The 25,316-nt window shown below is 44.2% G+C and overlaps 1 protein-coding gene across 6 annotated transcripts in view; it reads left to right on the forward strand.

Annotated features, from left to right (window-relative positions):
* GRIA1 (glutamate ionotropic receptor AMPA type subunit 1) overlaps positions 1–25,316 on the forward strand; it is a 291,242-nt gene that overhangs the window by 140,353 nt on the left and 125,573 nt on the right. For all 6 annotated transcript variants that reach the window (XM_019750390.3, XM_019750391.3, XM_074313815.2 and 3 more), the window contains 3 exons: positions 9,639–9,878; positions 12,326–12,510; positions 17,240–17,293. In XM_019750390.3, the coding sequence (XP_019605949.1) occupies positions 9,639–9,878; positions 12,326–12,510; positions 17,240–17,293 (479 nt within the window). The remainder of the gene's footprint in view (positions 1–9,638; positions 9,879–12,325; positions 12,511–17,239; positions 17,294–25,316) is intronic.

Raw genomic sequence — 25,316 nt, forward strand, 5'->3', positions numbered from 1 at the left:
GGCTGAGTGAGCACTTACCCCTACCCTGGACTGCAGCCTTCACCTCAGCCCTGGAACCCAAGCTAAGAATGAAGCCTGACCTCAGCCGCAAATCTCAGTCCTAACCTTGTCTAAACAGAGCCCCTCACCTCAGCCCCAGACTGAGCTCTTAACCCCGCACTCCTGACGAAGACTCCACATGTAGCGGAGCCTTGGCCGTGAAGGGTCCAGCCTCTGTGTTGTGAAGCCCCTGGTACATACCCACTTTTTAAGCAAAACTCTGAAAGAACCTGCCCTCTCAGGGCTGGGGTCTCCCTTGCCATCTCATCGGAGTAGCCTCAGCGGTAAGGCAGTGTCCCAGTTTCCTCTAGACTGTGCTGGGCCAGCGTATGGGAGAGGAGGCTGGAGCTCAGAGCAGCCCCATCGACTTGCCATATTGCTGTCCTTGTGTCAACACCTCAGTTGGAGTCTTTTGTGAACTTCAAGGTCACACTGGCTTTTGCACGGAAGCCGGCAAATGGTGGCCTTCAAATTGGGACATCATCAGCTGACGTTGGCTCTCTGATGGTTCCCTTCCTCTGCCCTCCCCACAGTGTGAACAACTAGAGTCACTACAGAAGCACCTCGGGTTGTAGAACAAGAAGACAGGCGCTCCCACCTGTCTCCAGCTTCCCTAGTTGCAGGATCCTTGGCTCTTCATTTGTACATGGGCTTCTACCTTAGTGGGTATTCACAAGAGGAAATGGACATGAGAGATGTAAAAACCATCTAATTCACTATGAGTTATTCCCGCTCCCAAAATGTCAGCATTTCACCCTACTTGCTACTTAGTAGCAGTGTAGCATAGAATAGGAGTTGCAAACTACAGCCCACAGGTCAAATCTATAAATAAGGTTTTATACTATAAACCAAGTTTCACATTCATTTGTTTATATAGTGCCTTTGGCTGTTTTTGTGCTAGAAAAGCAATATTGACTAGTTGCAACAGAAATCATATGGCCCACAAAGCCCAAAATATCTACTACTTGGCCCTTTGCAGAAAACGTTTGCAGACACCTGGCATGGAGACACCTTCAGACACCTGGCAATGGCTCTGAAGTTGGAATGCCTATGTTTGGATTCTGAATCTTCTACTTAATGGCTATGTGACCTTGGTCAAGTCAATTAACCTCAGTTTTCTGTCTATAAAATGGGGATAACTATATACCTAATCCATACTATTAAATTAGTTAATCCATACTATTAAATTATTAAAAATGATAGAAGCTCTCAACCGTCAAAGCACTTAGCATGGGACCTGGCACAGTAAGTGCTCAGTGTTGGCTGGCATTATTATCCAGGGAGTGAAAGCTACGGTTTGTGTTGACAGACTTTCAGGGGACAGAATGGAATAGTTCAAGGCACAGGCCATGGAGTGAGACAGACCCGGATTTATATCCCAGCTCTGTCACTTACCACGTGAATGACTTACGGAAGATTAATTAATCTCCCTGGACTTCAGCTTCCTCTTGCATGAAATAGGAAAACAATTATTTGGTTGCTGTCAGACGTAAATGGTAAAATGCATGTGACGTGCCTAGAACAGGACTTGGCACATAACAAGCACTCCATAGGTGACACAACTATAATAATAATAATAGTATTTTTCCCCAGTAGTGCCAGCCACCCAGAACAGACAGGCAGTGGGAAGGCTCCAGTATGTCGACATGATGTGAGGGAGGCAGCTCCACCCATGGCTGCTGATAACCTGGACACCAGGTGTTGCTATTCCCAGCACATGTACCTTAAACAGACTTTAAAATGGAGCTAGTCAGACAGCTGCCTATTAGGAGTCCTTTTTCTAAGCCAGTAGGACCTCAAGATCAGGTATCTTTTTAACAATCTATGATCCTATGATTGTCCTTGGGTTAAGTGACAGGTCAAAGAGGAGAGTACACACATATATATTTATAGGAAATATCTCTGAAAGATCTTCCAGTAATACTGCATGGGTCCATAGTGACAAGCAGTTTGCTATGCAGGGTGATAATATCCTTGTTTTAATCCATTCAACATCCTAAAGGTTGAGTTATGTAATGAGATTTAAACCTGTTTGCATAGGGACCACTAGCTAGGGAGACTGAGTGTTGTAGGTGGAACACTTTAAGGACGCCAGCCTAAGAGCACAGCCCTCATTCTCTGTTGGTCTAAGATAACAGGCAGTGACAGAGTTCAGTGGGCAGAAGCACAAAAGGGGGCGGGACGTATTGTATATCCCCTGAGCTCGTGGTTGCTAGATGGTCAACCTAATTCGGAAGACTATGAAACAAGGAACATCACCAAGCATTTGCGCTTGTTTCCTACCCAGCTCTGTAGAGGGCGCTGCGCATTGTACATACCAAGAAAAACGACAGAGTCTCTCGACCGTCAAGGAAGCTTACACCTCCATTGCAGGCGAAAAGACATAAACACACAAAAAGTCACTTGATTATCTAAATGAAAAATAATGAGTCCCTCCAATTCAAGAAAAGCCTTGGAAGCAAGATGCGGTCAATTGTCAAGAATAACACCAATTGATTAATATTAGGGTACATTGATTCATTCACTCACGTACCACCCACATTGTGTCGTCATTGTGCGATGCCCTCTGGGGATTGTAAAGAATCATAGGCGCTTTAGGAAGGCAGAGGTGTCACCTGTCTTACTCACCACTCTGTTTCACAGGGTCTAACCCATAGCAGACAGGCAACAATGACTGAATTAGATACAGCTCCTGACTTAACCTCACAGTGTTTAGACGGATGTGACATTTACGGAGCCTCTAACATGGTCGTGGACTTTGACTTATACTATAAAATAGTAGCAAATAGAAATTAGTAGACATCTGTTGGTTTGATCTGCTCAGCATCCATCCCTCTACGTTCAAAGCACAGTGGCCTAACTTCTCCAGTGCTGGCAAGGCCCTTCACAGGCTGGCCCCCACCCACCTCCAACTCTGCCACATCACCTACCTCAGCCATATACCGGCTTTTCTCAAGTTTCTCTAGGGTCCCACCTTCTCTCTCACTGCACTGCCTTTGGGTAAACTGGTCCCTCTACCTGGATATTGATGCAAGGTGCATAGCACCATCCCTGTTCTATATTAAGTGCTCGGTACAAACCGCCGAGGATTGTAGTTAGGATCATTTATTCTGTAGTGAACCCCCTTATGACTCTCTCAAAATACCCTTTATTTCTCTTGATGTAAAATGTACTGAACTCCTGTGTAAGCTCGGTGAAGGCAGAAAACATGCCTGTCTTCTGTCATCCCTGTGTCCCAATTTTCTGGCAATACTATTTTCTGGTGCTCAATAAATATTTGTTGAATTTAACAAAGTAATGGTAAGGTTTTATCTAGTAAATGGCAAGGAAGCCCTGGACATGCGTCAAAATCCTAAATAACGTGACGCTGTTTAGAGGGGGTGGGGACCATTTATATCTATTATGGTAATACAGTGCATGTCAATATTAGATCTTGGATGCAGGAGAGTACCAGGGGATGGAGGGCCACTCTCACTGTCCTCTGAGTGACAGAAATGACGCATATTTGATGTCACAGTTAGAGTCAGATGAAGAATCTCATTCCCACCAATAAGGATAGTTATTCAGGGAGGGAGGTGAGAGTGTAAAAGTCCTCCCATCCTCCACACATACTTTCTAACTCCCTCCCGAAAACGAAGCTATCAGTCACCTCACTATCCACTATTTACAAGGAGGCCCCCACATTTCCAGGGACTGAAGCCAGGCGCCAAGGAGCAATGCCTGTGTGAGAAGCCTTCCATGATGTGACAGTACAAAAGGAGTTGCTAATACCAGGAGCTCCCTCCCTGGGAGAGAGATGTCAGGGTGAGTGCCCAGGGCTGGGAGATTTATTGATACTAAGTGGATGCTGTCTTAACCAGGAGTGATTATCAAAGAGGTTTGCGTGAACCGAGGATGGGGTTGGGTGGCCGGCACCGTGCAGTGCGTGGGTTTTCCTGCCCTCGCCCATCCCCGCCCTCCTGCTTCCCCAACAGGGAATTCCTGGCCTCGTTTTTGACTCGCTCTGATTTTTGGACACATTCTGCTACAGAATCTCTTGGCGGCAGGGCCCTCGGAAGATGACACTCTGGCAGGATTCCCTGAAGGCGCTGTGTCTTTTTTCTCTCGGCCCGTCTTTGCTGCCACCGTTGCTTCTACCTGGACTATTCCTTCTGCACGTGCAACGGCACCACAGCCCCCTCCTGGCTGATTCCTGCTTATCTTTGAGAACCAAAGCTGGCACATCCCCTTGGAAACCCTCCTTGTGGTTCCCTGGATGCTAGGATTAGGTGTCCGTGCCTGAGCCCTGAACACGTCCCTGCCACAGCACTTAGCCTGATGTGTAATTACCTGGTGAGTGGTCAGTCTCTCCCACGGTCAAGGTGACAGTCCTGGAGGTCAGGGCTTGCCTAGTTTGCCATTGCATCGACACTGCCTAAGGATGTTGAAAGGTAGCTGGACAGATGGATAGACCAACAGAAGAACAGATGTGGTATATATGCTCTTCATGTTTCCCGGGGACAGAGGGGATGCATCGAACACACCACTCAGTTTTGTTTTGTTTTAATATCCATAGACCCTAATGCAGTCATGCCTCTTCATCTGATATTAGAGGAAGGCGGTGTGCTACATGAGACTATTTTCTAAAAACTGAAGCGGACCTGTGTGCCAGGACTGTTTCCTTCCAACATTGTGAGGGGAGGGAGGGGGTGGCATATCACAGAGTTCCAGAGCTTGGGTCCTGTGGTCAGATGGCTGGAGTTCAGATGGGTCCTGGGCCTCACTTTTCCAATGTGTCACCGACCTCATAGAATGAAAGGAGTCAGTGCAAGGAAACGTGCTTGGCCCAGTGTCTGGCACTTTGTAAGTGCTCAAATGTCAGCTCTCAGTGACTACGCTCAGAGGCATTACAGGCAGCACAGCCATCTTAAATGGAGGGTGCCACACGTTGTCCAGCCTGCTCTGACTCAATGTCGCATGAGCGTCTGCGATGCCACTAGGGCACGGCCGAGATCTGATGCTGCTTTTGAACATCCCCTGTTTCTTCCCTTCTGCTTGCTGTACCTGACCATCCCTAGACCACTTTCTGATTTGCTGCCTCTCCCCTACTAGGTAACTAACTCACACAGCAGGTTACAAATTGTATCTTAAATAAAACTCAAGACTCTGAATGAACCTCCATTGAGTGCTAGGATTTTGTTACAATCTGACTCAAGAACTCAGAGTCTTCATTTGATTTCTGGGTTTGAAACAGTACACTGGAGGTTGCTCAAAGATTGACCCGCAAAGAACTAAAGTGTTATCAATCAGTAAACATTTTTCAGTTAATTAGACTAGAATCTAGAATGTTAGAATCTAAAGAGACATTAAATATTGTGGAGTCTAAACTATCATTTTACAGATGGGAAACCTGAGGCCCAGGAAGAGTGTGGGGTTTACTCAAGGTCACAGAAGTGTTAGGTTGTGATAAAACCAAAAAGAGAACCCACTAGGTCTTCTGGCAACTAATCTAGTACTTTTTCTACAAGACAATGTTATCTCTTTGAATATTTATTGTGACAGATTCAAAGAACTACCCTACAACTACTAATTATACATCTCAACTTTTAACCAATGACTTTATTCTCCCACAGGACTGGACCTACAGAGTCTCAGTCTCTCTCTCTCTCTCTCTCTCTCTCTCTCTCTCTCTCTCTCTCTCTCTCTCTCTCTCTCTCTTTCTCTCTCTCTCTCTCTGTCTATTGCTGCTCAGACTTAGCTGAAATGAGGAGTCAGATTGAAAGTCAGAGGCTGAGCAACTCTGGGAGCCAGTGTCCACTCAGTAAACGCAGGCCAGGCTGCCACCAAGCCACGTTCTTTTAGGGGGTCGTGAGTCAATGTACCGTGTAGCCTTAGAAGGAAGTCCTCGGTTTAAGGAAGAGAGATTTGCAAAAGGGAACAATAGGGAGATCATTTGAGGGGAGAAAATCCTGGCCTCTGGTGCGTCTAAGGATTTGATCACGTCTACTTGCTCTTATTTCTTTCTGCCACTCCATCTCAACTTTTCCTCCCCTACTTACAAACTTTTAGCAAGAAACACCAGCCATGAGGGCCCCAGAGGCCCAGCTAAGGGTGAGAAACCAAGTAGATGACATGAGGGAATAGATCTAGAACATAAGAATTATATCCCAAAGGATAATATTTCATTGCAGCAAGGGGAGAAGAGATCCTAAAAATACCGTAGAGAACATATTATAATATTTTAACAGGGTTTATGGGCTCCTTACATTCACTTCACCCAGTAAGATGGATTGTGCTTTTTGACAAATCTATATTTAACATGGGGGGGGGGGGTAATATACATCATATGCTTCCTGGTAGAGAAATTCATATTTATGGAAATCTTGATTCTGGCAATTATAGCAGACGTTTAATGACAGTGCGTATTGTCTGCTGTGAGCAGATGGAGTGTCTTTATTAGGGTGAAAGAGAAAACATAGTCACTTTAGAGGAGTAGGAGGTCCAGTGTGACCCAACAATCATCTCTCTTTGGGCCCAGCTGCTCCTCATTCCCTACTGTGGGTTATGTGACCCTCTCGTCAAGCATTTATCATTCATTCAACAAATATTTATTAAGCATCTACCACGCCGGAGGCGCTATCCTGGCTTTAGGGCACAAATGAGCCCCCACTGTTTTCATAAAAATGAACATTGACTCAAGCAGCCACAGGTATAAACAAGTAAAGAAAATGATTCCAAATTATAATTACAATATGAGAAGTAAGACAGAGTGACAGGATAGAGACCTATGGGAGGTGGGGGGTGAGGGGAGGGGAGAGTCCTCATTTAGGAGAAGTGATGAAGGAAGGCCTTTCCAGGAGGTGAGATCTGAGCTGAGATACAACTGCTGAAAAGGAGTGACCTTTGCAAAGACACGAGGGAAGAACATTACAGGCAAAGGAAGGAAACAGCTACTGCAGAGACTCCAGGGCAGAATGAGCTCTCGCAGCCCTGAGGCCAGTGTGGCCAGAGAAGGGGACACGGTGTGGCATAAGGTAGGAGAGGGCAGAGTGGCACGTCATTCAGGCTCTGAGTCATGATCAGGTGTTCAGGGAATTTTTTACTCTGTGCCATGGGAACCCTCAACACTTGTGAGAGGTTTTGTGCAATGAAGGGAAACAGTGTTTTGTTTATTTTGTTTAATTGAAAAGATCCCTCTGGCTTCTGGGTGGAGAATAGATGTCACTGCTGAAAGGAAATGCCATAAAACCAGAGTCCACGAGGACCAGATGCCAGGAGGACGTGGAGTGGGTTAAGAGCAAGCATTGCATGAGGTTCTGGTCTCAAACAGTGGTCTGTCCATGGACTTGGCACCTTGATAGGTAGGGAATGCCCAGTAACCAAAAATACGCAAGCAGATGTTAACGATTGCCGGCCAGGTCTCCCATACATGGGGTGCTGGTTTCAGTGGAAGCTGGACAGATAACTTGCGTGGTTCAGTTGCAATCTTTATGCTTTAAGAGGCAACTATTACCAAGCCCATTATCTCTAGGGACTGACTGAGAACTGAGACTCCCGATAGACAACTGGGTACCAGGGACCAACTGCATTCTTGACTGCAGCATGACCCAAAGGTTAAAAGTATTCCCCAACAAAGGGTCCTGAGGACAAATATATTTGACAAAACCTGAGTTCAAGTTGAACAGGATTCTCACGGTCGTTTAATGCAGTTAGTGTGTGGTATGAACCTCCAAGATGAAGATAGGGTGTTCATCATTTTCCAAACGTATTTGACCAGAGAAGTTTGTTCTTTTCTAAAGAGCATCTTGTGGGACTAATGTTTCATGGGACACATTTGGACAATGCTTATGTAGCACAATTTGAGACCCTCCCTCCCCCATACACAAGGCAAGGGGTGGGGGGGGGTCATGGAAGCAGGTGATGTGGTAAAGACAGCAGGTGATCGAAGAGCATTAATTTTTCATCTTAAAAACAAAACTGATGAGACCTAAGTCATAGGTTTGTGATGAGGATTAAATAATCTAATATATGAGAAAAGATAAAAATTACTCTAAAATACTGTTCATGTGATGAGAATGACTCATCTGCTTCACCGTCCATGTTGGGAGGATAATTTTCAGGCACTGGGGATGGTATTGGGTTTGGCCACCTGACTGGGGCAGACTGTGAACCCTCATCCTGTATCACATTAAAATGAAGTTTAACAACAGAACGGTGGTGACCACGGGGGAAAGAGGGTGGGGAAGGCTGAAGCATGTAAGAGGGGTCAAATATATGGTAACGGAAAGAAACTAGACTTTGGGTGGGGAGCACACAATAGAATACACAGATGTCAAAGTATAATGTTGTACACGTGAAAAGTATATACTATTATTAACCAATGTTACCCCAATGAATTTAATTTAAAAATAAAAATAAAAAATAAAAAATCAGAACAGCCTTATATATTTGGTTCAAAAATGAGTTTGGAATATTAGCTCCCTGAGAAGGGCCTAACTTAAGATAGACATCTCAAAATCAGCTCTTCAACTTTAGCGATAACCCAAGGCTGAGTTTCTCCATCTCAGAATTGATACCGGCGTTCGTCTATTGGTCTATCCTGCTTCCACGTTTATTTATTCTTCATGGCTCTCAAGTCCAGTTGTAGCTCCACATTCTTTTAATGTATGTCGTTTGCTTCACCCTTGGAGTTTTTTTTTATTTTCTAGTAAGCTTATTAATCATAAATATTCTGTTTATTTTAATAAATTCGACTTCTATTGCAATAATAATAATAATAATAATAAAGTTTAGTAGCCGACTGATGTGGAGTTTGGCCCCATAACCTTGGTCTTTTTACCATTATATTCTAACTAGCAGTATAACCAACCACAAACGAGGGTTAGGAACTGCACTGGGATCTTACAGAATGTTCACACAGCTAAGCTATTACTATGGCTGATACACTAGGGGGCCTGGAAAATCTAGCAGGAAGTACAAACAGAAAATGAACACTGAGTAGAGAAATGTACACCAAAACCTAAGGGTAGGCTGGGAAAATCAATACTTGTTTTCTCAAACATGAATCAGCAACAAGCTGGCAGACATCTTTCTTCCTATAGCATCTTTATATGCTTTGCCTTAAAGTGGTGGGCAGTGTCTAGAAAGATCATTGGATTGGGGTCAAAATATCTGCTCAATTCATATATGTCCTAGCTATGCTACCTTGGACATATTTGTTAAGTTTCTGGGCTTTAGTTTTTCCCCTTGAAAAGATGACCCAGTCATCAATTCCCTAACTCAACAAGGTTGTTGTTGAGATAAAGTGAGAGAACATATGAAAATCCTTTGCATACATTTGTAATTAATAACCATGACAACATCTGGCATGGAACTGTCACCTAATAAACATTGGCTTAGATAGATAGGTGGGTGGGTTGGACAGATGAATGGGTGAGTGGGATGCATAAATGGGTAGAATGGATGGACAGTTGGATAGTTTGGTAGGTTGAAAGGATGGATGGATGGATGGATAGATGATGGATGGGTGGATTAACTAGTGGATAGATTAGTTTTGGAGCCATGTGAAAGCTTGTTTGCAGCATCTTCTATCCATTAATCCTTCTCTTCTCCTCTTCCAGTCTGTTCCCAGTTCTCCAAGGGAGTCTATGCCATCTTTGGGTTTTATGAACGGAGAACCGTCAACATGCTGACCTCCTTCTGCGGGGCCCTCCATGTCTGCTTCATTACGCCGAGCTTTCCCGTTGACACATCCAACCAGTTTGTCCTTCAGCTGCGCCCCGAGCTGCAGGATGCCCTTATCAGTATCATCGACCATTACAAGTGGCAGAAATTTGTCTACATTTATGATGCTGACCGGGGTAAGCTAAGGACTAGGGGAGGGAGACTGTTGAAAGATGGAAAGAAAACTACCAGCAGGAAGAAAAATGATGCCTCCCCTCTCCCTCGAAAAGCATGGGGGAAATAATCCAGAAATGCTTTATTTCTATGGACTGATTTTTCAGTGGCTAATTTCTAACTCATAGTGCGGAAACACAAGCTTTGAGAGGGTGATCTTAATGTACCATGTCAGTCTACAGCTCACCAAGCTTCAATGGCTCCTGAGTCCAGACTCAAAGCCCAAGAACCTCAGGTGAATGACTTATGGGCTCACAACATGGTTGTTAGGAACATAAACTCTGGACCCAGACAGACTGGACTGAATTCCATGTTCTCTCCTTTCTAGCTGTTTGACTTTGGGCAAACTCTCTCTGCCTCAGTTTGACCATCTATGGAGTGGGGATAAAATTATCTATGCCTCCATTTGCTCTTCTCTGTAATGAAGATAAAACCAATCTCTACCTCATAAAATAGTTGTGGGGATTGAATGAGATAACGACGAGAAAGTGCTTGTCAGCGCCTGGAACATAATAAACGCTCACAGCCCTCTATGCTAGTTGCTCTCCTTGTCACCACCATCATTGTTATCAACTCTCCCAGGCCTTTCTAATTCTGCTCCCACCTAACTTTTGAATTTTATATCACATTTTTCAAATGTTTCCTATTCTTTTTACTTCTCTGCATCTTTACTATCGCTGTTCCCGTTTTTTTCTGGAAGGCATTTCCCTTTTCAAATCTACATACGCAAATCCTTTTTTCCAGCCTGCTCAAACATCACTTTCTCTATTCCCTGGTCCTTAAATGGGAACTCTGCTCTTTTTTTTTAATTCCTGTGGTGGTCGTGTTGTGCTGTATGCAAAATAGTCCGATAAGAACTGAGTTGGGCTGGTATAAGTAAACAAATGGAACGTGCAAGGTCTGGAAACCAAGGTAGAGGAGGATTTTCCTGAGCAAACAGGAAGTTTTATAGGAGAGTGACTGTAGGCAGGCTTAGAAGACATTTGAGTAAGAGAGTAGCTTGTGAAATGGTTTTGCAGGAAGAGTTAGGCAGGCACGATTCAGATGAGGAGCTGACAAGAGAAACCAGAGCACTCTCTTTTCTTAGATTTTTCTCTTTCCTCTCCTTAGTTGGATGATCTTCCTTCTCAGACAGCAGCCATTGTGAGCATCACCTCCACAAAGGCTATTCCAGTACAGCTTTGTGACATAATGGAACTTGAATCCTGGAAGTGACTAAGGCAGAAAAATGTAACTTCAGTTACCGAGGATCATCTCTGGGGTCGGCAGAAGCCCCCACACTCTTAAAAAGGCTTTGCCTACCTCAGAATGAGCTCTGCCATTTGCTAGCTGTGTGACCTTGGGCCAATGACTAAACCTCTCTGAGCCTCAAGTTCCACATGAGTGAAACAGGGACAATAATGGTACCTACCTCACAGGATGAAGTGAATTGGAGCCAGGAAAGCTAGCAGAACAGTGCCAGACAACATAGTAAACTTTTAGTATTATACTGAAACAACTTGTAGTGAAAAAGAAACAAAGATAGGAAGCCATAACAAAATCAACCTATAGATGATTCTTGTTGGTTATTGTTGGAGGCATTAGCAGCATTACTGGGAAACCGAAAGGATATATGTCCAAAAGACTGATTAATAAGGCAAGAGTGAAATAACCATCGGAGGTAGGCTCCACCTCTCCCAAAGATGCCATGTCCTAATTCCTGGAATCTGTGAATATGTTGTATTAAATGGTAAGCGGGATTAAGGGTACAGATGGAATTAAGTTTGTTAATCAACTGATCGTAAAATAGATAATCCTGGGTTATTCGTCTGGACCGAGTGTAATCACAAGCGTCCTTAAATGTTGAAGTTGGAGGCAGGAGAGTCAGTGTCAGAGTGTAATGTGAAGACCTGACCAGTCACTGCTGGTTTTCAAGATGGAAGAGGACACAAACCAGGGAAAGTAGGCGTCCTCCACTTGCTGTAAAGACAAGAAAGTGTTCTCCCCTAGAACCTCCAGAAAGCAACACATCTTTGCTGACACCTTGGTTTTAGCGCAGGGAGATTCATTTCAAACATCTGACCTCTGGCAGTATAAGATGATAAATGTGTGTTGTTTTAAGCCACTGACTTTGTGGTCATTGACAGCAGCAGAGGGAAACTACTACACCACTAAGTCTCCAAGGTGGTGTAATGGGCTCCTCTATCCCTCAGCTACAAATTGGAAGACAACAGTTAAATTCAGTACACATTGACCGAATACCTACTGTGTGAGAGGCAAAATATGATACTGAGATAGACTGCACGTTCATGAATTTGATTGACGGTTATTAGGTGCTATTTAGATATCAGATTGGCACATTTAAAAAGCAGTTACCGATCCCTGTGTGTTCTGATGGCTACTTTCTCTGTCCTACTCACCCGACCTCCAGGTTTGTCAGTCCTACAGAAAGTCCTGGACACAGCTGCTGAGAAGAACTGGCAGGTGACAGCGGTCAACATTTTGACAACCACGGAGGAGGGATATCGGATGCTCTTTCAGGACCTGGAGAAGAAAAAGGAGCGGCTGGTGGTGGTGGACTGCGAATCGGAGCGCCTCAATGCTATCTTGGGCCAGGTAGTAGCACTGCAAAGGCTCAGGGTGGGGGTGGCACGTGCTGCCAGAGGGAGCCGATGCCCTTCTGCCTTGGGTGTTACGAAGGGAATTCTTGACTTGATGAGGACAGATGCCTTCCTCCTCATATGCTGTAATTCATCAAATTTAATTCTGAAATGTTAGAAAATAGCACAAACAGGGGGAGGAGCTTCGACATAGGGCTTCCCATGGTTCTCAGACCATTCGACCAAAAACTGACTTCCGGCGTTTCCCTTTATTGTGAAAAAGCAAATCGCATTGTAGTGTTTGTGAAGTGCTATCGCATTAGGAACACAGCCTGCAGAGCCAGGTTCCGGGGTTCAGCTCTGCGTGCTGTCACTCACCGGGCTAGCATGTGGCATCTCATGCATTTGGTCCACTGACCTATGTTCAGAGTGCAAGGAGCAGCAGGACCTTCCCTTTCTCCTATTTCCTTGAACACAAGCGTGTGTCTGAGAAATCAGTTGATTGCACCTTCTATGGAAGAGCATTGTAACCTCAACAGTTTTTAGCCAAAGGTCTCTAAGCCCCGGTTCCTCCACTTCTCAGAACAAAAGCATATGCCCACCACAGAAGCAGCACGCCTTTGTGTAGATCACTTGTCTTTTTAAATTATGGCTGTGTATACAGATGAGCCAGCAAGGAAGGAGATTTTGCAATCATTTTTGAACCGTCCTATAAAACTAAAGGTGGTAGTTTCAGGTACTGACAACGTGACAAAGCCTGCGCGTGGAATCCCAACGCCAGCCCAGCAAACACTCGGAGGTCTCAGCAACAGAAGAGGAGAGATTCTGAAAGTCAGGAATTCTTTAAGGCATTAACTCTGTGTTCTACTTTACAAAGCGTGGCTCTGGCCTCCCCTCTCGGAAAGACAAACCAGCAAAAATGGTTTCCATTGAGACAGCAGTTCTCTGGGCTGGAGTCAGGGGATTTGAATTCTGGTGAAGTGAGGTAGTACCAGGTAGTGGTGAAGAGCAGAGACCCAGGAGCCAGAGCGGCTGAGATTCTAGTATTTACTAGCTCTGTGACCTTGGGCCAAGTTTTTAATCTTTCTACATCTGAGGTTCCTGACCTGTAAAATGGGTAGAATAATAATAATAGCTTCCTTTAGGGGCTCCTGTGAGCCTTGAAAGAATCTCTACATGTAAAGCACTTAGAATCAACCCTGTGCCACAGAAAGTGATATATGTCAGCATTTGCCGACTTTGGCTATTCATGGTACCAACTAGCTCTGGCTTCTTGACTCACTCCCTCAAGTGTCCTCGTCTGTCAAACAATAATAAAGACCCCTGCTCTACAAAACTAACAAAAGATGAATGAGATGGAGGTGGAGAAAGTGCTGAATGATGATTAGGGATTCTTCATAGACGGATGACGTGGCCTACATTGTTCTATAAGCGAGAACAGCCATTGCCACTGTTTTCTGAGTACTTGCCGTGTACCAGACATTAGGCCAAGCCATTCCCACACATAATCCCACTTCATCCTCACAGCAACTCTATGAAACAGCTTCTATCAATTTGCCTGTTTTACAAATGAAGAAACAAGGGATTAATGTTTGCCCAAGGACTCGCAGCTAGAATATAAGAAAAGCAAGAAGTCAAACCCGGCTTGGTTTGGCTACAGGGCCCAACCTCTTAAAAATGCAACTTTTCAGCCTCGCTACTCCCTCTGCCAAAGGACAAACTTGGATTTGGTAAAGAAGTTACTTGTCTGTATGCGTATTTTATATGGTAGTATATTAACTTTTTAAATTGTTGGATTCATCTACTCTGGAAGAGACCAAAGAGCTGAAAGGATCTTACGGACCACTTGATTTACCATCTGCACTCATATTTTACTGACGGGATGACTGACAGTCACATTGGCAAATGAATGACTTGCCATGGGTTCAGACAACAAGTTAGTGACAATGATGATTCTAGAATTTACATCTCCTGGCTTGCAGTCTGACATCTTGGCTAACACCATCCGAGACTATCTAACACTCAGCCATTGGGATCTTTTCAGTCTAACACAAGTGTTCTGCCTAACCTAAGAAGGGAGGCAGTGATTCCTCCTTCCAAACAGGGACTCAATCGCCTGCCTGTCTCCACCCCAGACATGGAGCTAGACTACAAGCTGCACGAAGACAGGGATTTTGTTTTGGTTTCTTCTCTGTCGTACCCTAACGCAGTGCTTAGTACTAACAGGCATTCCATAAACGTTTCCTGAGTGAGTGGAAAGAACAGGGAATCGGTGAAGGCTCGAAGAAAGTCCCCAAATGTGAGATGGGTCTGGGTATCTACAGGTAGCCATTGGCTGCATAAGAGCCTTTCAGCTGGAGAGAAGAGCACATAACGTAGGGAAGCCCAGAGGGTACTGAATGGCTTAGCAGCTGAGTGGGGGATGCTGCTGGGAGACGATGACAGGCAGGTGAGCACGTGACTACGACTATCCTTGGAGAATGTTCTAAAGAATCTAGGGTTTATTCCGTAAGCAGTGGGAAGGCAGTGAAGGTTTATGAACAGGGAACAGGGTTATTAGGATATAATGCTTTATCCAGATAGGACACCAAATTATATAATACAGTCATTAAGTTCAGAATGAGTTGGAGCTCAAAGAGACCAGGACTAGGCCATCCATCACCTCACCCTGTTTTATTGCCTTCATAGTGCTTCTCACCTGCTGAAATCTTGTGCGTTTATCTGTTTTTTATATGTTTCCCATCTGTCTCCTTACTAAAATGTCAACTCAGTTCAATGAGGGCATGGGGACTTGTTCATAGCATAGCGCTTGGCATATAGTCCATGTTCAATAAATATTTGTTGAGTGGATTAATCAATCACGGAAGGTTTTGCGGGGTAGTTGGGATTAAAGCTCAGCCGTAAAGGTTATGAATAATCAGAGAGAACAGAAACGGCATTCCAAACACCAAGGTTGTGAATTAAGGCCGCCCAGTGGAAATGAGCTTTGAAAGAATGGGGTCAGTGAGGCAATGGTCTCCCCATGTGCATTACCTTTATAGCACTTTTCTCAGTCTGTAACCCTGCATGCATTTCTGTCTGTCTCTGTTTGGTATGGGTCTGCTCCCCGTAAACTGCGACCTCCAGGAGGGCAAGCACCACACTTGATTCACTTTCCACTATATCCCCGGCACAGAGCTTGTACATAGTAAGCACTTAATAAATATTTGTGAAAGGAAGGTAGGAGAGGAGGGAAGGTAGGCCAGTGGGTAGGTAGGTGAAGAAATGGGTGGGAAGGTTAGTATGAGGTTGAATCATATGAAATTGCTCATTTTTATTGGTCACAAGTCATCAGTTACCAGCGGTTTCCTATGTTTCACCCTATAATTTCATCTTGCAGAGATTATAGTTATCCATTGCCTGAACGTGGTGGGTTTTGAAGTATCTTTTATTTGCTGTTTTGTGTTTATTAGAATCTAAATAGGTTTTTGATAAAGGTATCTCGTCGTTGAAAGGGCAGCAAACCATTTGACAAGAAGATGAAAAAGTAATGAAGTATTAATAAAGCTATCATCCCAATAGTATTTGAGCTCCATGGTCTAGAATTTCACAATCTAAACCACTGTTTTGGGGCATTTACGTATGCACTCGCATTTAATTATTCCCTACATAAAAAAAATGTGTGTGCTGCTACGCACATGAGTACATCCAATTAAGTAGATGTCTGAATGTGGATTTTAATAACTTTGAAAATTTATTCAGTTAGAGAAGAGGCATATGTTTTATGCCTCATTGCAATAGTACAGGGAGGAGAGCCAGGAGGTACCAACATCAATTTGACAATTGAAAAAAATACATAGATCAAGTTAACTTGCAGGTGGGGCTGAACCAAGGCCCACACTCTTCCCTGGGCAGTAGGTCTGGCTACCCAGGCAAATCTCTGGGCAGTTCTTTCCACAAATGATTTTCCTGCCCGCAATGATCAGGATGGAGACAGACAGGCTACTGATTCCCTATTGGGAATGTGGAATCACTGCCTCCCTTCTTAGGCTGGGCAGATTCAGGATGGAGGGATGTTTGGGGACCTTGGTTCTTAATGAGTCACCATCACCAGGGTAATCATATGGAAAGGTTCACAAGAGTCAGGTGCCTGTCCTAACACTGCTACCAGGTTGCTGAGGAACAGGGACCAAGCACTTTCCTTCTCTGAGCCTGGACTTCCCATCGGTACAGTGAGGTGTTGGACCCGGTGATTCCGACATTCCCTTCCAGCTTCTGGGTTGAGTGGCCCATTAATATCCACATATCCAACTGATTTAGGCAAGAAAGCACCAAATTCAGGGACATAAGGGACAGTATCTGAATATGGTTCAGGCGAGGAGTCAAAGGTCAAGAGCTGGTGTAGAATCATCCGTGTACCCATCTGACCACCCATCCAGTCATCCAGTCATCTGTTCACCCAAGCAGCAGACATTGTCATAACAGTGACAGGGAATTCAGTGCAGCATAACATTCCCACCAGGGAAGAATCTCCACGCATGGGGAAGGCTTTAATGAAAGGAGAGGAGTGAGCATTTCAGCTGGGCCCTTGGGATCACGATAACACTACCCAACCCCTGGAATCAGACAGAACTGATTTCACGTCCTGCCTCTGCTACCTAACAGCTGGGGAACCTCAGGGAGCTTGATGTTAGTTCCTCCTGTTATTGCTGTTGTGGCTTTCATTGCTGATATGATTAAGGAATCCCCTCCCTTGTGTTTTGTAGATTATAAAGCTGGAGAAGAATGGCATTGGCTACCACTACATCCTTGCAAATCTGGTGAGTAGAGCCGCCTGCAGGCTCTCAGCTATGGGTCTTTCCATGTTTGGGGCCGAGCTTTCTTCCGTGGTCCCTGGCTGATGGGAACTGCACGGTTGAAAGGGGCAACTGGGAGCCACACACTAAGTCCTGGCAATACCGACTATACCTTTCGGCCTCCACATCCCGCTTGTGAAACCACAGCACACTGATGCAGAACCTCTGATCTCTAAATGTGCTAATGGGCAGGGCTTCCTTAGTCATCACAATTCTAGCTTTAATCTCCTCTCCTCCGTGGAAATAAGGACAAAATCTCCACACCCTTGAATGGATACAGGATGTTTCAACCCCACTGTTTCTGACCCTCTATTTTGACACCAGTGATAATTTTGTAGTTTATAAATACAAACATTTAAACCATAATTAATTATACTAGCATTGACAAATCTTTAACCAGAAACAGTTTGCTAGCATGAACAATACAATTTCAATTTATTTTTTATCCCCTTTTCTATATGGCATAGGTGAGACGTCATTTTTTTAAAAATTTGTTTTCATTTTAATGGATTATAGGTTTCTTTATTGGGTGCGATTACTTTTCATGTTATGAAGATTTGATTCATCAAATAATTTTTTGTACATATTAAGTTTTACCTAGTAACATGTGCCATTATGAGTTTTCTTTTGTGGCCATTATTTCTGACAATTCTATGTTTCCTGGGTCATGTTTTGCCATCTACTTTTTTTGAATCATGAGGTGTGATTCTTCCAGCAGTTTTTTCCCAAAGCTAAATGTAATTTTATTTTGCCTTTAGTCCCATTTTTTAAAAGAGTTTTATTGAGATGGAATTTATATATCATGCAGTTCATCCATTTAAAGTGTACAATGTAATGGTTTTTTATAGATTCACAGAATTATGAAACCATCAACACAATCTAATTTTAAAACTTTTCATCACCCCAAAAAAGAAATCTAATATCCATTAGCTGTCATTCCACTGTGCTCCAAATTCTCTTAGCCCGACACAACCACTAATCTACTTTCTCCATCATTTGCCTATTCTGGACATTGCATGTGAATGGAATCACACAATACATGGTCCTTTGTGACTGGCTACTTTCACTGAGCATAAAGTTTTCAAGGTCCATCTATGTTGTAGGATAAATCAGTATTTCATTCCTTTTATTGCCAAATAAGATTCCATCATATGGATACACCACGTTTTGTTTATCCATTCACCTGTTAATGGACATTTGAACTGTTTTCACTTTTTGACTATTGTGAATAATGCTGCTGTGAACTTTTGTGTACAAATTTTTCACTTGAGTATATGCCTAGGAGTGGAATTGCTGGATTATATGGTAACTCTATGTTTAACCTTTAGAGGAACTCCAAAATTGTTTTCCAAATCAGCTATGTCTCCCATCAAATTAATAGCAAATTTTTATATTGATTAAAATATTTTAATCCATCACAAATTTTTCATGTCAAAGTTTGAGCAATTGTCAGATTTCCTTCATGGTAACTTTTTCTACAAAGTTTGCTTGTTATCCTGGCTTGTCCTTGCAATTTTCTGTGTTTCCATTAAGACATGATGTTTAGATTTTTATCTGTAACAAATTACATCATGTTCAGTTTTAGCCACGTTATTTTGTGTTTGTTATTTCTATGAGTAACATTCATTATTAATTGAACAAAAGGTTGGTATTTTCAACTTATTTCTGGAATAAAAGTCATTAGTAGAACAAAGACACAGGCTCGGGGTATACGTAGTATGGAAAAACCAAAATAACAGGATCTGAAAATGGGACCACAGCACCCTGCCTAACTAAACCTCAAGTTCTGTCATTCCTTCTGGCCTAATCTCCATCCTTAGACAGATCCCTGTCTATAAACTTTCTTTCCACATAGATTGATCCCTGCCTTAGCAATCCCAATATTTCAAGCTCAGAACTGGAAATAAAAAGGGTTTCTTGAGAGAGGTTAATTTAGACCTGGCTGTTAGTGGCTAAATATGTTATTTTTCTCAGAATATTTGCACTTTAAATGGGGTGAGGGGGGTGGCTTCCCAGAGACTTTTAGGGCAAAAAAACATTTTGCAAGGATGGAATTTTTGACTTTGTATTGAAGAAAACCCTTGACATCCCTCAAATCCCAGATCCTTAGTGCTGGAAGGGACTTTGAAAGTCAATTCCATCTAAGTCTCATTGACTTGTAGGAGAACAGAACTGGAAAGGTGGTATGACTTGGCCAGGGTCACACAGCAAGTAGTGACAGAGCTGGGCCTAGCACCAGAGTGAACGGGCAGCATCCAGTGCCTTTTCCCCTGCTCCAGGCCAATTCTCAGTGCAGTCCGGGCAGGCACTCTGAGAATACACAGAACAAGGTGGGGGCGGGGGGGGGCGTGCACAATCGCCTCTCCAGGGTAAGACACAAAGTACGGATCAGAGCCAGTGAAAGGCCTCAGGTAATTATATCACCAGCCTCCATCTGTTGCCAAGTGACCCCGTGGTCACAGCGTCACCAAGTCAGCGCCGTGGGTGTCTGTATCCTCTGATCCACATTCTTCTTGTTCTACCTAATGAGCTCTCAAATTCCTACAACTACCAGCTAATAGGATGCAAATTGCATATACCATCCAAATACAAGAGACTTGCATGTTCCAATAGATTAGTTGATAATTAGGCTTCAAATTACTAATTAATTCAGTTTGAAACATAGTCGGAGATGTGGTGTATGTTTTTCTTTCCCCTTCAGAGGAATAACGAAGTTCGTAAGATGATAATTTTTAGAAATCCCGCCATGTAATTAGCCTGCTGCTACATGGAACTGACCCCCTCCGTCAGCGGTTTTGTGATCAGGGTGTTATTACAGCATTAGAAACCAAGGAAGCTTTTGGAAAGTTTAACAAAAGGAAGGAGATTCGCTTCCATTTTGCAGTTCTTTCTCTCCCTGTCGGAATGCACTGGCTTCAAAGTAGCCAAAAGCATTCATCCAACAGATCGCTTTGGAGGGGTTGGGAGGAAAACTGGGGGTCAGAGAGGAAAGCTTTCTGGACAGGGAATCAAAAACAAACAAACAAAAAACCCTGCTTTTTGTTGGGACACCACCCTTAGCTAATGCCGTCATCTTGGGCAGCTCGTCAGCCCTCTGTTTCCTCATCTATGAATTGGGAATAATAGCTCCTGCTCTACATGCTCATATGTCGTTGGGGAGACCAAGTGGGTTGCTGAATGCCACTATGCTTCGAAAAGTTGAAAGTGTTCTGCGTGGGTGCGGAATTCTTACTTCATATACTAAATTGATCCATCAGTGCATCACATACAAGAATTGTGTGTTTATATATGTATTCATATTTCCTATGTGATAAGATAGACGTGTATTTATTCCCCATAGCATGGGTATGTCCCTAAAGTGAACTTGAACCATGCAGAAACTGGAGAGCTATGTCATTATTTCTCAAAGAAGCCCCTGGGCCCTGGACCCCACAGGAGGGCCACGCTATCCAGTCTGGCTGTCAGTGCCCCTCCAAACCCCACCACTGACTGCATTCACTCCCTGCTCAGAGATTGTAGTCAAAGCAGACATCCACCAGCCGGGGACCTCCAGAGTGATACCTCTTATCTCGGTGATGCATCAGCAGCACACCTTCGACCAAACGAGTGTTTCTCAAAAAAGGGGAACTGTGGGCTCCAACAATGCATCTGCAGAGCCAGTTTGGGGAATACAGAGCTAACGGTTAAATGCTTTGGTGGCGCTGGGACTGCAAAAAAAAAAGATTCTCACATCATGGGACAAATGACTGACCAGATTACTAATACTAATGATTAGAGTTGCACGGAAATAAAAAATAATAAAAAAAGCACATTTAAAAATTCTTGTAGAGAACTCTAAGACCTTCGAGAATTTACAAACAGTCCAGCAGACCCCAGTTTGAGAAGCATTTGAAGATGTTGGTTGTCTTTCATTGTCGACCATGTGGTACCTCCCGGGAGGTTAACAATAATAATAGCAATCCCTCCCATTCTCGCCCCATGTTATAGCTTATGTGACATTTTCCCATTAATCACGCCACTGGGTTTTGAACATCACTATGCCCTTGTGAAGTAGGTACGGTAGCATTTATCGTCCCTATTTTACAGATGTAAGAACTGAGGCTCAGAGATGTCATGTGACCAGGCTGCAGCGGAGGAAGGCAGGCACGTAGGCAGTGCAGGCTGGCTCTCAGGAATCACAAAAACCAAGCCGTGTGGGCATAGAACAGGATAACCTGATGCCAAGCCCCATGAGCCAGAGCCACTGAAACAGAATTATTTCAACCCCTACTAAGTAACGCAACAACAACAACAACAAAGGCAATCACTGCTGAAATTCATTGAATAACTACATTCCAGACAGTAGGATAAATACTTATTTGCCTGTCTGTTAAACCCTCACAGTAGCCTTGGAGGTTGATAATATCATCCCCACTTTTCAGCTGGAGACAATACGGTTCAGAAAGATTACCGAGTTTTCCAAAGTCACAGATTTAGAAAGTGATGGAGCTGGGCTTCCCCTCCTGGACTACAGACCTCCAAATTCCCAGTTCTTACTACTGTGCCATGGGACCGCTGAGCGTGGGGGAGCCGTGGGGACGTGCAAGCGGTGGGGGCTTGACTTTACATCTTGCCCACAGTTGCAGCAATAGACCTGGAACGCAAACTCAGGCTTTCCAACTCCTGTTGGGTACCTTTCCCATTCTACACTGATGGCATTTCATTACAATCATAATTTGTAGTGTTTACGCTGAGGGAGAGACAGTAAGGTCAGATTATCCTGGGTCTTATTGAGGTATTTGGGGACCAGGGCGGTCAGCCATTTCCACCATGTGGCTGCAAATTAACTTTTGTGAAATGTTAGAGTTGAAGGTTTTGGTCCATGTGGCAGCTCATTCAAGCCCCTAGCTCCATGCTGCTGCCCTTCTGCTGTGTCAGCCCTGAGAAGAAACTGTTCTTTAGTCTCCTTGCTCCCTTATGGTGAGAAATCTGTCTACACCTTCTGTAAGGCTGAGTTTGCCCACTTTCTTCTGCGCCTCTCTTCCCACCATCTCGGTATCACACAGTCCTGCTTGGTTTCTGTAGGCTCTGGGTGGGGTTTTCTAGTAGTTGAGAAGGGTGGCTCTGGGGTCGAACAGACCTGAGTTTAAATTCTGGCTTTATACTTATTAGCTGTGTGACACTAGTCAAGTTACCAACCCTCTCTGAGGAATGTTGTGATAGATATTATCTGCTTCTTCCCAAGGTATCCTGTGAATTAAGCGAGCTAACACATTATAAAGTGCTTATAGTAATATTTGGCCAACATAAGCACTCAATCAATGTTCATAATTACCATCATAATAAGCATGGTTATCACCACCATCATCATCACCATCATTATTAGTGGGAAAGAAGACATTTAATATCTGGGAACGAGATATTATCTGTGAGGTCCCTCAGCTCCCTCCCAGACTAAATTTCATCCACGACTGAGTCACAATTATACCATGTCTTGCTCCCTGTTTGTCCATAAGTGCCTAGAGGAAGGAATGTGTCTGCCTTGTTCACTGATGAATTCCCAGTGCCTGGTAAAGTGAGCTGCACGTAACAGGTGTTCTTTAAAAAGTCACTGAATGCATGAATGAGTGACATGACTTCTCAGGAAATAAATAATGTTGGTACCCCCATCTCGCACGGGCTAACGGCCAAATCCTTGCTTGTATGCAAAAAGAAACCAAGATAGTGGGACTCTGAATACAGTTATGACTCTGCACATGATTAGATAGACACGGGCTAGCAGGGCTTCTAATCCACTTCTCACCCATCTGGATCCTGCTGGAATCATAGCCAGTGGTGAGGCATTTGTTCCCTGCGTCAGCCCTTTCTCCTTTCAAAGGGCTAAGACAGGCTCTGCTATCTTTCTCCAGTGGGGCCTGGTCTGCCCTGTCACCTGCTCATCACTGCGGGCTCCCCCTGCCCTCCTGGGAACCGTGGAGAACATCTCTGCTGCCCTCCCACAAAGCAGCCTTCCACATACACGACAGCGTTCGCTTCGTGTATTTGGACACTGTTACCCCGCTTGCTCTTTGGTGTTTGCTCCTCCAGTCCTGACACTTCCCTGACCACCAGGCCTTCTCACAGGATGTGGTTCCAACAGCCCACCCCCTGAACACCAAACATGGACCACACATGTCCATTGCCTAGCTCTCTTCTGGGCTCATGCAAGAAGTGCCAAGAAGCACATGGCTTGATGTTTGTCCTGGAAGCAACACGGCCTTGTTGTCCAGCTATATTGGCACATCTAAACAACATGTTTAAGTGACTGCTGGAGACATATCACAACTGTGAGAGTAATGAAAGCCCACAAATGGCCCCCGAACTGCCAGAGCCTGGCAGTGATATGCTCGAGAGGTCTCTGCAGGAGGCAGGGTATCTAGGAAGGATCATGAAGCGCCCATGCAGCCCGTAGTCCTGTGAAGAGTGTGCCCTTGTCCTGGTTTGAAGAATCCAAGGGTTCCTAGGAGCTCACCTCCCCCAACCCCTCATTTTACAGGACGGGCACTCAAGGTGCACAGAAGGGAAGTGACCTGTTTGAGGTCACTCAGAAGTTACACAGCAGAGCTGGGCTGGGATTTGGAGCAATCGTTTGCTCTGTTCTTTGTTGTTTCTTTGCCCCCCATGGCTGCCTCTCAATTTCCACAGCACGTGCATGCGTGTGTGTGTTGTGTGTGTGTGTGTGTGTGTGTGTGTGTGTGTGTGTGTGTAAGAGAAAGAAAAAGGCAAAAACGGAGAGAGAGATACACACACACAGAGAAAGGGACTCAGAAGCTCTCCCTCCCTTCTTCCTGCGCCCCTCTCAGAGGCTCCCTTCACTCCTGGGGCCCATTCCAGTTTCCCCTCCTCTCTACCATACTGTCTCCCTTCTCTCTCTGCTTTCACCTCACTCTCCTGTGACAGTGACAACACACAGGTTACTCTGTGATCACCGGAGCTGACACAGCAGAGAGTCTGTGGAAGGAAAGAGGAAGTGGGTGGCTAAAAAGCCAAGTCTCAGATCCCAAAGGATGCTCCCTTCCTTGGTGGCCCAAGCATTCCTTCAGGCAAAGCCTGGTCTATGTGACTCTTTGCACTCACACCCATGCTCTAAAATAATCCACTGCAGACACCACTGAGCGTTTCTGTGTCCTTCCAAAACTGTGAGATTATATTCCCATTTTATGAGTGAGGAAAAGGAGGTTCAAGTTGCTGAAGGAACTTTTCCAAGGTCACGTAGCTAAAGCAAGAATTTGAATTCAAACCTTGCTAGTTCTCAAGATTCGGCTCATTCTCCATTGGACTACACTGCCCAAATCAGAGAAAACTTTGCAATGCTTAGGCCTGGTATTGTAATTGAGCAAAGCTGAGAAACAAACTCCTTTCCTCCTGAAACTGCCTGGGTTTGAATTCTGACTCAGCTACTTACTAGCGGTGTGACCTTGGCCAAGTCACTTTACCTCTCTGTACTGCAGTTTCCTAACCTGTAGGTGGAAGTCTTAATATACCTCACAAGACAGACATAAAATAAGTTCATTTATATCAAGGTTTAGAACAGTGAGTGCAACAGAGGCCTGGGGTCTCATCCTAACTCTGCCACTGAGTCATTAGCATTTGCAAAAAAAAAAATTATATTTTTTGAGGGTCTCAGTTTGTTCAAAATTTGGTACAATGTTTTCAAAAGGAATAAATTATCAAAAGGACCTTTTCAGGCATGCAATTTATGGTTTTAGTTTTTCTGCCTCTCTCTGCAGTCCAGAGGTTTCAAAGCAACATCTCAAACCACACTGGCTCCTTTCATCATAAGGGAGAGGTTGCTCTATTAATCTCAAACACTCTCTGTTTGCATCCTTCCCTCTTGCAAACCATGCACACCTTAGCTGATTCAGAATAGCTGTTCTCATGCTGAGTCAGTGGACCATTCAGATATGCAAAACAGTGGCTGCAGAGCCACTTGCTATCACCAGCGTAGAAGCTGGAGAGACACATCCCT

This window comes from Rhinolophus sinicus, chromosome 5, assembly GCF_057876585.1.
Source record: "Rhinolophus sinicus isolate RSI-liver-muscle chromosome 5, RSI-T2T, whole genome shotgun sequence".
In the NCBI taxonomy this organism is placed as follows: Eukaryota; Metazoa; Chordata; class Mammalia; order Chiroptera; family Rhinolophidae; genus Rhinolophus; species Rhinolophus sinicus.